The sequence below is a fragment of the Prinia subflava genome, chromosome 1, assembly GCF_021018805.1.
Source record: "Prinia subflava isolate CZ2003 ecotype Zambia chromosome 1, Cam_Psub_1.2, whole genome shotgun sequence".
Taxonomy (NCBI): domain Eukaryota; kingdom Metazoa; phylum Chordata; class Aves; order Passeriformes; family Cisticolidae; genus Prinia; species Prinia subflava.
The window spans coordinates 42,318,011-42,330,083 of NC_086247.1; the positions used below are offsets into that span (position 1 = coordinate 42,318,011).

At 36.0% G+C, this 12,073-nt stretch overlaps 1 protein-coding gene across 2 annotated transcripts in view; it reads left to right on the top strand.

Annotated features, from left to right (window-relative positions):
* PRKDC (protein kinase, DNA-activated, catalytic subunit) overlaps positions 1 to 12,073 on the top strand; it is an 81,812-nt gene that overhangs the window by 35,111 nt on the left and 34,628 nt on the right. For both annotated transcript variants that reach the window (XM_063394508.1, XM_063394500.1), the window contains 16 exons: positions 275 to 402; positions 1,398 to 1,605; positions 2,601 to 2,779; positions 3,806 to 3,974; positions 4,461 to 4,526; positions 4,980 to 5,052; positions 5,276 to 5,424; positions 6,583 to 6,720; positions 6,923 to 7,042; positions 7,930 to 8,073; positions 8,300 to 8,451; positions 9,025 to 9,156; positions 9,524 to 9,635; positions 10,967 to 11,091; positions 11,183 to 11,332; positions 11,752 to 11,925. In XM_063394508.1, coding sequence (XP_063250578.1) covers positions 275 to 402; positions 1,398 to 1,605; positions 2,601 to 2,779; positions 3,806 to 3,974; positions 4,461 to 4,526; positions 4,980 to 5,052; positions 5,276 to 5,424; positions 6,583 to 6,720; positions 6,923 to 7,042; positions 7,930 to 8,073; positions 8,300 to 8,451; positions 9,025 to 9,156; positions 9,524 to 9,635; positions 10,967 to 11,091; positions 11,183 to 11,332; positions 11,752 to 11,925 — 2,219 coding nt within the window. The remainder of the gene's footprint in view (positions 1 to 274; positions 403 to 1,397; positions 1,606 to 2,600; positions 2,780 to 3,805; positions 3,975 to 4,460; positions 4,527 to 4,979; positions 5,053 to 5,275; positions 5,425 to 6,582; positions 6,721 to 6,922; positions 7,043 to 7,929; positions 8,074 to 8,299; positions 8,452 to 9,024; positions 9,157 to 9,523; positions 9,636 to 10,966; positions 11,092 to 11,182; positions 11,333 to 11,751; positions 11,926 to 12,073) is intronic.

Sequence of the window (12,073 nt, forward strand, 5' to 3'; positions counted from 1 at the left end):
TATACACATAATTAGAAGCCAAAGTGAACTGTCTGGAAACAGTGTTTCACAGGATGTGGAATTAAAGAAAGAAATTCTTCATTCACATTAGGAGATCAGCTTTCCTGTTTCTGGGCTATACCTTTATCCAGAAATTGAATCTACAGAAGCACATTAAATAAACACACACTTCTGTGCACCTGCTTCTGATCAGTATTAAGAAGTAATTGCATCATTAGATTGAAGTGATTTGATCCAGTGTGGCTTTTCATGTTATGTGTTGCTTCTTCTTCAGTTTTTGGATGCATTAGAATTGTCTCAGAGTCCAATGTTGTTGCAACTGATGACAGAAATCCTCTGTAGGGACCACAGACATTTCATGGAGGACTTATTTCAAGCCAGCTTCAAAAGAATTTCCAGAAGGTGGGTTTAGTCCTCTGGATTTTTTGCTTGTTCTCATTGAATTGTTGCTGAAGCAAATGTGCTTCTTGCATTTTATTGTTCTTATAACAGCGATGATTTACACTATAAAGTTTTATGTAATAGTTTTAATTCAGATTTTGTCTTTACATTTTCAAAGTATTTCCAAAGTGTGAAAAAGTGACATCTGTTTCCAGATTACATTTCCAGTGCCTGTGCAAATTTGGAAAGCCTTCTGTAAATAAGCTTGTTCTGAGAGAATCCAGTTGACAATAGTACTTGTTTATTATATATCTGCTATCCCTGTATAACCACAGGATCCCTTAAGTCGATAGTATTTAAATTGACAGTGAACTAATTTGTTCAACCCCTTTGAAAATACAACAATGGCCTTATTTAATTGAATAATTCCAGAGTGGTAACTTGTAGACTCAAACATGCTCTGTCCACAGGAGAGGTATTCAGTATCTCTTCCAAAACTAACATTCCAATTTCTGATGGGCTGTCGAGTAGTGACTATTGTGCAGCATGTAATTTCCTGGACAAAGTCATTTACATTATGACCACATTCCATTTTTGAAGTCTTAGCTTTAATAAAATTATTCAGAATAGCAGATCATCTAGTGGTGAAATGCTTAACAGCCACAGCTCTTTTTTTCCTTTGGTTTGCCTACATCTCTCCCATATACTGGAGAGTTTTATTTTTTTTAGGTTGTTCAGTGGAAAGGAACTGACAAAGTTAATGTTTGCTTTAGGATTAAATTATTAAAAATACACAAAAAAGTTTGCCATCACTTGCAGACTAAGAAGCTGAGGTGGGCTTTTTTGAGAGCTGCATAATACTTTCAACCAAGTTCAACCAAGATCTTGCATGTCTTGTGGGATAACCCAAGAGGGCATGAATGCAGTCAGTAAAAAAATTTAAATGTCCTAAGGATGTGAGACATAAGTGAAGTCTGGTAAAAGAGTTTTCATCTTGAGATTTCCATCTTGTTTAGGAGCACCATTGACAAACAAGTGATACTGTTGGACACTGTTCACAAAATGTTCCAAAGTGAGGAACTCCTTTCAAATACTGCTCGCCAAGCGTTTGTGGATCGGTCCCTCCTCACTCTCTTGGGGCACTGCAGCTTGGATGCACTGAGAGTATTCTTTGGCAAGATTATAGTACAGGCTATGGATACAATTAATTCCAGGTTTACAAAGGTATGAATTATCTTTTTTCTTTTTTTTTAATTTATAGTTAGAGAAGGCCTAAGAAAATGTTGATGTTGGTATATACATTTTGCTTAACTTTGAATGAAACACTGATAAAAACAGTTTGATTTCTAGTTTTGTGTATCCTGAGACAGAAGTGTGTGCCAGTTACATAATTTATTATTGATAAACATTTCTTTATTTCCCAGCACACTATTCCTTTGGAGTTAATGCATGTATGCGTATTTACTGTGTATAAAAATGGAAATTGGAATGAAAGCTCTGAAATTAGATACACTACTTCTAGGGAAAGAAATACACCTGCAATCACTGCAAAGGTTCTCTAGCAAGGGCTTAGGAGCACAGATCTTCCTTTCTCTATTTACTGCCTGTCTTCCAATACAAGAGTGTAGTTGCATGTGATGATCTTGTTGCCAGTGGAGGTCTCTTCTCTTGCTGTAGTTCTTCAGTCCCATGGTTTTGCTGGTGCAGATGTTCACAGGCAGCAGAACAAGCAAGATGTGAAATCACCAAAGTTTAGTAATAGTTTTTGAAACAAAATGCTAAGACCAAGATTCATGTAGAGTCACCCCACACCATGTTCCTGTTGCTGTAGATGTTGGCACCAAAATGAGGGGCATAAAGAAACTCAGGAATGACACCAAGGATGATGAGAGGTGTGTGTTTTGCTTACATGTGTCATGAGGCTGAGCTGTCACTTGGTACTCTGCCTATTTTCTTCCACTGTCCTTATAATAATTTAGGCCAATTGTAGTTAAGAGAGCTCAGCAGACAAGCATGGGTTGACACAGTTTTAATAACTGTACTGCACAGGAACTCAGAATCTGTCAGTCTTTTATTATTCTCAGTTCTTTTCTCTGTTTTAGAAGGTAGAAGTAAGCTGAAGGCTGTCTAAGAAATTTCAAGTAACTGTGGAACAAACTATTTAGAAAGGACAAGAGCCAGGAAATTTTCTTTCTGAGATTCTGCTTATTTGTTTCTAGTCCCATGAATATACTTTTGATACACAAGTCACCAAGAAAATGGGGTATTACAAGTTGTTAGAGGTGATGTATGTGCGTCTTTCAAAAGAGGAAGTTTACTCCAAGGACTCTAAAATTAACCAAGCTTACCGTGGCTCCATGAATGTAGAAGGAAATGAACTTACCAAGACACTAATAAAGTAAGACCACTGTTTATTTTATTTACTTTAAACTTCTGATTAGGTTTTGACCAGATATGTTTTTTTAAGTAGGCCATATGAAGCAAAAGATAGATTTGTTCAAGGGTAAATATAATTTCTTCCATAGCTTTTGATTTGAAATGAAATACACAATATTGATAGAATTATCTGTAATGTAAACTACAATCCTGTGTTAGGATAATCTTTGCTTCCAGCTTTTATACTTTTTTAAAAAATTGTTAAGCTTGTACATTTATTTTACCTTTTCAGTATGATTCTTGGCCTTTAATTTGTGTTTTCACAACTGCATTTTCAGTATGCTCACACTTTTATGTGGAGTATGACTCTGTATTGCAAAATTGGTATTTATATGATTGATGAGAAGATGGGATGATTTTTTGTTTACGTTTCATAATACAGCAGCACACCCAGTTGGAGTTGATCATCACTGCAAAGGGAGATCAAAAGAGAAATACTGAATATAAATGTTAATTAGTATTGTTTAGTTTGTTTAATATTCAGAGAAAAAAATAAAATGCCTGAATTGCTGTTTATTTTGATTTGATTTTTTGCAATACTATGTCCTATAAGCACTTCAAACAATTTATTGGCTATGATATGCAGATGTATAATTGGCTTTGTGCCAAAGACCTTTAAAAATCATATCTAAGCTATTTTCTTCAGTTAATCCATAAAATACTTTTTCATGCCTGTCCATTCATAATTTTTTTGGCAAAGGACCATGAGAGAAATTTATGTATGCCTCAAAACAAGTATTCATCTTGTCTGAATGTTACCTGTCATGAAGGACTCCTTTGTAAAAATTTGGGGAAGTTTTCTGTGTCGTTGCTGAATAGTTCCATTTTGGTTCCATTTACCTGCAGGACACTTGAACAAGTCTGAGGTGGTTTACTTGGATACTGCTTCCTTGAAATTCTGTTGATTCACTGGTCTCTGACTGGAACCCTTCTTGTACTGCTTAGTAAAAGACTTCTGATGGTGTTTTCTTGCCTGTTTGTATTTAAGGTCGTGCTATGATGCATTTACAGAAAACATGGCAGGAGAGAGTCAGCTGCTGGAGAAGAGGAGACAGTTTCACTGTGCAGCATATAATTGTGCTATTGCTGTCATTAGCTGTGTCTTCACTGAAAGTAAATTTTATCAAGGCTTTCTTTTTTCAGAAAAATCAGAAAAGGTGAGAAGCTTTTGTTGCTGTCAGAAGGCTTCCAGAGCATGAGACACAAAGTGATTGTACCTGATGGCAATAAATCAAAGAATGAAACCTGAGTGACATGCAATTATACTAGCAAACTACGCAGTGAGGCAATAGAAGGAGTGGTAGCTGATGAAAGTTTTATTAACTGCTTGGGAATGGGTAAAGTAGTAATACTGTTATCCTTCCACTCCAATCGCCCCTATTGGTTAACTTCTCAGGTGCTTGGAATATACTGGAATTAAAGAGACTTTTTTACAGAGCACATTCTGTGCTGTGAATTCTTGAGTAGTTAAGTAGCAAAATTCTTTTCAGAGTATTGATGTAGAAGAGACAACATGCCACACTTTCTATGTTGTACAATGATCTCTTGAATTTTTTTAAAGCAGATATAAAATACATTCAAAGCAATTGTTGTTGTACATAGCATTATAATTTTGCTATTTCCAAATATGCTTTGGTTTGCAGAACTTGCTGATATTTGAAAATTTGATAGACCTGAAGCGTCAGTATACATTTCCTATTGAAATTGAGGTGAGTGAAATTTCTGGCCTTTTGTGTTTCTAAGTTAAAAAAGGGTCTGACTTTAACAGTGTAGTTACTGAAGACCAGGTCAATTCTCATATATGGAGAAAGAGGGTACAAAAAAAGGAGTATTCCTGTAATGATTTAAAACACATTTTTCTGAGAGAAATCCACACCTGGAATTTAGAACAGACCTGTCATGCACATAACTTTTAAAATACTTTTTAGTGTACTTGCTTTGATAGTGAATGGCTGTAGGAATAAAAAAATTCAGTTGTTTTTCTGTAGCATTAATAATAATCATAAACAACATAAGATTTCCATTCATCTCAAATGATTTTAATATCTTTTTTTTTGTATCTGTATAAATAAATGAATGTGAATAATCTGTAATTTTTTAAAAAAATCATTAACTATTTTTTTAAAAATTAAGTAATTAGAACTTTATTTCTTGCTGTTTAGGTGCCTCTGGAAAGGAAGAAGCGGTACATTGCTATTAGGAAGGAGGCCAGGGATGCAGGGAATAGCAGCCAGGGTATGAAAGCCATTTATGGTGATGAAAAAAATACTTTCTTACCTGTCATACAGTGTTTCTTGATGTGTTCTTCCCTGGCTTCTACAGTAGCAAGAACAAATAAAAGCCTTCAGTGTATTTCATCTAACAATCAATTCCCACCTACCCTCAAGTTTTAGTGGGCAGTAAAGGCTTGTTTCTTGTAATTACCTTGATTAATGGGCTGTTCTTCTTTCCTGTCTAGATGAACCCAAGTATTTAGCTTCTTCATCATACATGATGGATAGCAGTTTGAGTGAGGAAATGAGTCAGTTTGATTTTTCTACTGGAGTCCAAGGTTTTTCTTATAGCTCCCAAGATGTTGCAGCTAGCAGCACTCGTTTCAGGAGAAAGGTAATTTTGTGACTTACATGCTGTGAGAAAGAAAAGTTTTATGGTTTTGAGGAATTGCATACATTTATTGCGGTTGAGAAAGAGAAATTTCTAGTCTTCTATATTTGTTCTACCTGACTGAGAATGGGTTCCTCCAGAAGATGAGGGAGGGGACTTGAGCTGGTTCCTGTCACTTTTCTGTTTTCTTCTCTCCCCTGTCTGCAGTTGAAGAAAAATAATGGTCTGTTGGGTTTCTAAAGCTGAGTAGTGTGAATGAAGTCCAGCGTGAGCTGTAAAAAGATGTCTTGTGACTGCACTCAGGCACATCCCCTGAGTTTTGCTGTTAGGCATCTGGTTTCCTCATTTCTCTCTTCTTTTGGTCTGTGACAGAACTGACTATATCAATTGGATAGAATAAATAATCAAACAATTATTTTTGGTTTTCTGTTGTGGCACCTTGTTGCTCTTGGAAGATATTAAATGTTGTTCTTTCAGCAAAGACTTGAAGTTGTGTTCCTTCTGCAATCAAAAGATGTCTCACCAGCAGTAATGCTGATAGAACAGATACCTGCTATGAAACAGAAAGGTTGTAAAAGTATCATAGACACCAAAGACACAATCTGTCAAAATAACACTGGTGAAGATAAACTGTTTCCATGTTTTGGAGCAGGGAGGTGCTTTAGCTGCAGGGAAGTTAAGCAAGATAGAAAGTACACTTCTAGTTTGCCTAGTAATGTAACTTCTAACTAAACAATTTTCTTTTGTGATTTACTCTGTGCAGCAAAAGAGAGCTGCTGCAGATGCTGCTCAGTGTGAAACAACACCTCCATAAAAATGGAGATGTTAATGTATTCTTTGTGCTATGAAATGAGTTTCTTTGAGGTTTAGCTTAACTCCTGCTCTCAGCATTTGCCACACCTGTCCTGTCAGGTAATAAAGTTAGAGTAAAATAAAGTTGGCATCTGTTGGTACAAAAAGTAAAGAATGTGCAGATCTGGTGCATGCATTTGGGAGGTGTCTGTTTGAACAACACATCTGATGTATTCCCAGTTGCACACACTGAGTGTGTAGTCAAATCTAAGCACAGATAAGATCAGAATTACTCATGGCATGATTAGGATTTAAAAGAAAATACAGTGTTGTTGTTAACCATAGTAACGCTTTTTTTTTTTTTTTCAGGAGCCCACAGAATACAAGGTTTTAAATGATGAGATGGAACTGGAAATGGATGAATTCAACCAACATGAATGTATGGCTTCTATGACCACTCTGATTAAACATATGCAGAGGAACCAGATCACACCCAAAGTGGAGGAGGCCAGTATTAACTAAAAAGTTGACATTTTTCCATTAATGTGACCAAGAAAAGAGAGAGCCATGATTGAATCCCTTCATTTATTAAGTTTCTTGACTATATTGTAGTGAAACCTGTGTGGTTTGAGCTTGGGGCTTTTTGGCTTGGTAAGCCTGTTGGGTGCAAGAAGTGATTTGATTTTTGTTCATCTCTTCTAAATTTTAGGGGACAGTTCCAGTAGATCTTCCTCTTTGGATGAAATTTCTTCATGGCAAATTAGGGAATCCATCAGTACCATTAAATATTCGCCTCTTCATAGCAAAACTTATTGTTAATACTGAGGATGTGAGTACTGTTTTATTCATAATATCAAATGTGTAACTCTTGAAGTTACAGGGTAAAATGTTTAATCAGCTGAGACCTTTGGGGCATTCAAATTGAGTAGTTTACTGTGATAAGAGAGTGCATTTATGGCCCAAAATTCCAGATAGTGCAAGTATTTTGAGTGCATTATTAATACTTCTTCTCCCATATTCTACTTCTAGAAGTAGAGAGTGTCCACAGTATGTGTCTTCTGGAAGCCACAAGTAATGTATTCATTGATAGTAGGCAAGAGGTGGGGCTGATTATACTTTCCATCTTCACAGGAGCAAATAAAATGTTTTATTAGTGGACACAGATGAGTCATAGAAACACTTGGAGCTAAATGTTGTTCTTGTTGCAGAAAGATATTAAGATTGCATAACATATGTTAGCTTGAGAAGCAACGTTTTCTAACTCTCATTCTTGGATAAAATGTTCTCAACCTACTTCATACAATGATTTTAAAGTATAATGGTTATGTCTGAAATATTCCAAACCCAAAAATGCCGAATTTCAGCATTGATTCAAGAACCTTTATATCCATTTAATGCTACTTTCTTAGTAAAGCTGTTTGAAATGGAAGGGTGAATGGGATACTCTTTCAAATCCTTTACAGACAGATTTTCTATATGAGAGACATACTTTCTGTGCTCTAGTGAAATAATTCACTTTCTGTGGCTGAAGGTTTCTAAGCAAAAGTGAGAAATGTAGTTTTGGATACTTTCTATTTTAAAATTTTTATGGTTGTTCCCTCAGGGGTTGAGCAAAGTGTTAAAAAGGTTGGTTTAGCAGTCTTATCAGGAATGCTTATTGAACAACAGGTTGCTAAATAGTTGGGTAATTTGTAGTTTGTCCTTGATTCTCTGTAGGTATTCCGGCCTTATGCGAAGAACTGGCTTGGTCCATTGCTGCAACTTGTTGTTTCTGGAAATAATGGAGGTGAAGGGATTCATTACATGGTAGTGGAAATAGTAGTTACAATCCTTTCCTGGACAAGTATAGCCACTCCCAAAGTAAGGAAATATGAAATTAATTTTTAATGTTATTGTGACTGTTTCATAAAGAATCACTGAGTTTGGTTTTATGCTCTTTAATAATTTTATACATCAGTCCACTTTTACATTTTACAATTCCTTTACATATTAACTTCAAACATAACATGTTTACTTACTTGCTTACATAAAACAATATATGTCTTCTCGGAGTCACCATATTTATTTTTGGTCCTGGTTTTTGTAGGGGAATATTAAGGATGAGATTTTGGCTAACAGATTGCTTGAATTCTTGATGAAAAATGCATTTCACCCAAAAAGAGCTGTGTTCAGACACAATCTGGAAATCATAAAGACAGTTATAGAGTGTTGGAAAAACTGTCTCTCCATACCTTACAGGTAAATATTTGGACAATTGCTTTCTTTTATCAATATTTCAAAAGTATAAGTGAAGGGTATCAAAGGACATGAGTAAATTCAAAGGACAAGGTAAATTCTGCTGCAATAGTAAACTTTTTGTCCCTACAGTGAACATTAGAACTTCAGAACCAAGCTCTCCAAAGGTTATGAATTAATTTGGAAAACAGCAAGGAGAGAGAGATAGGAAAACATATAAAGGATTTTAGCAGCAGCAACAAAAGCAGGAGTAATCTCTGCAAAGACTTTTTTATTCGAAGTTTTGAATATTATCACTGAATATTGGTGCACTCTTATTAAGATTTGTGTTATCTGCCATGCTTGTGAACTTGTCATGCATTTGTGTGGACTTACAATCTTTTTTCAGTTGTTTTGGGCTGGGTTTCTTTGCAAAAACTTTATTGAAGCTAAATATCTACTGCTTTCTGACACTATCCCTTTGATGGGTTGTACATGTGTGTATACATCCCTGTGTACAAAGACAGAGAGTGATTTACGGTGTGTCTGTTTGGGGGTTCTCATGTATATTATTGCTTTTGTGTTTTTATCCAACAGTTTAATATTTGAAAAGTTTTCTAGTGGAGACCCCGATACAAAGGATAATTCAGTGGGAATTCAGCTGCTGGGAATTGTTCTTGCTAACAGTTTGCCACCCTTTGACCCAAAGTGTGAAATAGATCGTGTCAGGTGAGAAGCGCATTTTTTTTGCGAATGATCTTGAAAAACATGAGTGTCCCATCATCCCTTTGCTACCATCTGTCAGATGTAATACTTTTCTAGCTACGAATTGCACACCACGTTTCTTTTGGAGAGTGTCTAGAGGGTTATAGGCTTTTTTACAGTGGGCCCCAGGGTTGCAGTTTTGTGGAAATTCATAGAGTCAGGAATTGCTAAAGCAGGGATTTGAGGCACTGCAAGTGGAAAATGCATGTACTGTATTCATCTCTTCTGAAAGCAGTCACTATTACTCTAGGCAGTTCAAATTAATTTTTTGCTTCAGTTTAAATTTGTGTGCTGGAGTAGTGGCTTACAGCAGGTGTATCTTTTGTGCTAGGTATTTTCAAGCTTTGATCAGCAACATGGGCTTACTAAAGTATAGAGAAGTTTATGCAGCTGCAGCAGAAGTTTTGGGACTTGCTCTTCAATACATTGCTGAGAGAGGAAATGTAAGTGAACTGTCTTAATTTTATATTTGTCTTTTATATGACTACTCAATTCAGGTCCTAAAATGAATGTATTTAAAACTCACAGTCTTTATCCAACAGATTAATTAAAGTTTTAAACTAACTCAGCAGGTAAAGAATTTAAGGGCAGTCTAAGTGCAGAATTTTTGCCTTGCTCTTTTGGAGCTGACAGTGAATGATCTCTTTCTGAGGGTTTGTTCAATTTTTACTAGCCAGCAACACTAGCACAATATGTTTTAAAGTTGGGGGGGTTTTAAGAGGAAAAGAAAGCAAGTTGGGAGGTTTGGAACTACCTTTGAAATAACTATATCTGAATCCAGTTATTTTATAGGTAGTGGATAAGGGAATGCAAAACTGTTAATCACCAAATCCTACAGTGCTAGAACTGAGGGATTGTGCTTGATGGTTACAGAAGTCAGTTTGGGACATATGCTAGAAGTAATTCTTTACACAATAATTTGGGAGTTTGGTACCAGAAGAGGTTCTAGGGGTAAGCAGATCAGGAGGTTCAAATGAAACTTAGGTAAATTCATGCACAAAAAAATGTCATGGACAGGTTCTAAATACAACAGACAGCAATGTACACTCAAAGATCCTTAATCTAATGACAAATGTGTGTTGGGTTGTATAAGAGACAAAGAGGACAAAATGCAGCCAGGATCATGTGTTCTCCCTAAATATAATTCTGTAACTGCTATTCAAAACAAAAATACCAAGTTCTTGGTTAAGTTCTTCTTTCTCTCCTTATCATCTTTGCTTTTTTCCCAACTTAATTGCATTCTGGTTATTCTTTCACAGTTTGTAGAGCATATTTCATAAATCTTCATTAAGTCTTTCTCAGTCTTTCAAGTTCCAGTATAAGCAGTATTTTGAATAAATGAGCAAAGATGGTGTAAATTTTATCCTGAACAAGGCTTATTGCTTTGATGTTAGTTACAGGTTGCTGGTTGTTTTTCACCTTTTTACTAAAAATGTCTAATTTTTTTACATTCATCGGTTGGAAACCTTCTATACTGAATGAGAAGCTGCTCATTATTTATATAAGCACACTAAGCAACTTGTACTACAAAATTATAGTGTTGATTCCACACCAATCAAAGGAAGCTCACAAATACATATTTTTAAGGAGCACTCATGTGTTTTAGGCAGGCAGAGCTGTACAGGACCCATGAAGCACCATAGAGGTTAAGATGAGTTGGCTGGATCTTGCCTAGTGAAACACACAAGAATCAGACAGTATAACAGCAAAACCATGTTTCATTAAGGTGGTTATGATTTTCATGGCTATCCTTGTCTTACTTTCTCATTTTCAGATACTTGAAGATCCAGTTTATGATTGTGTTATAAAACAGTTAAAGCATCATCAGAACACGCAACATGATAAATTTATTCAGTGCTTGAATAAAGTTGTTAAGAATTATCCACCTCTTGCTGACAGGTATGACATGATTTATGTGGTATGTTGACTGTAAATCTAGAGGAGTAAGAGAATAACTTGCTTTTCTTTGTGGGCTTCTGGTTACATTAAGGTTTATGAATGCAGTATTCTTTTTGATACCCAAACTTCATGGTGTGATGAAAACCTTTTGTCTGGAAGTAATAATGTGCCGGGCTGAAGAAGTTCCTGATCTCCACTTGCAGTTGAAGAGTAAAGACTTTATCCAGATCATGAATCATAGGTAAGTAGTTGTGTGATTATGATGGATAGCTCAAGTTTCTTGATAACATTTTCTATGCTGCCCACAGCATTTCTGCATTCAGAAGCATTTATCATTCACCTTCACTTTTTGGTTGTTGTTCCCCTAACTTGAGCTAATGTAATCTGGCAGTTGAGATGGTTAGCTCATTGGGAAAAATGAGCAAACACCCCTAAAACAGCCTTAGGGTGAAACACCAGGGGGATGTCAGTTTCTGTAGTTTGTATTAGTTTGCTTATATTCTTACTCTCAGATTGAGTCCAAAAGTATTTACCTAAAGCCCTCTATGCAAAACCAAATCTTGTTGCTGAAATATAAACTGATCTTCTGGTTCTGTGTGTAGCAGTGATGAGAAAAGCAATGTAACTGGTTTTGGGGTTTTTTTTTCCTTCTTCTTTTAGGGATGATGAAAGACAAAGGGTTTGTTTGGATATAGTGTACAAGATGCTGCCTAAACTAAAACCACTAGAACTTAAAGAACTTCTGCCTGGAGTGACAGGGTTCATTTCTCACCCTTCTGTAATATGTCGACAGCGCATGTATGATATCCTGATGTGGATTTATGATAATTACAGGTGCGTGTTCACTGCAGATGTTGTCTTTCAGTGGTTTGTTACAGGCAGAATGGAAGTGTAACAGTCTAACAACTTCATGTGCCTCGGTGAGGGATTTTTTCACTTGTCAGAAGAATAGAGTTTGTGATATGCCTAAGTGGCTCTGGCC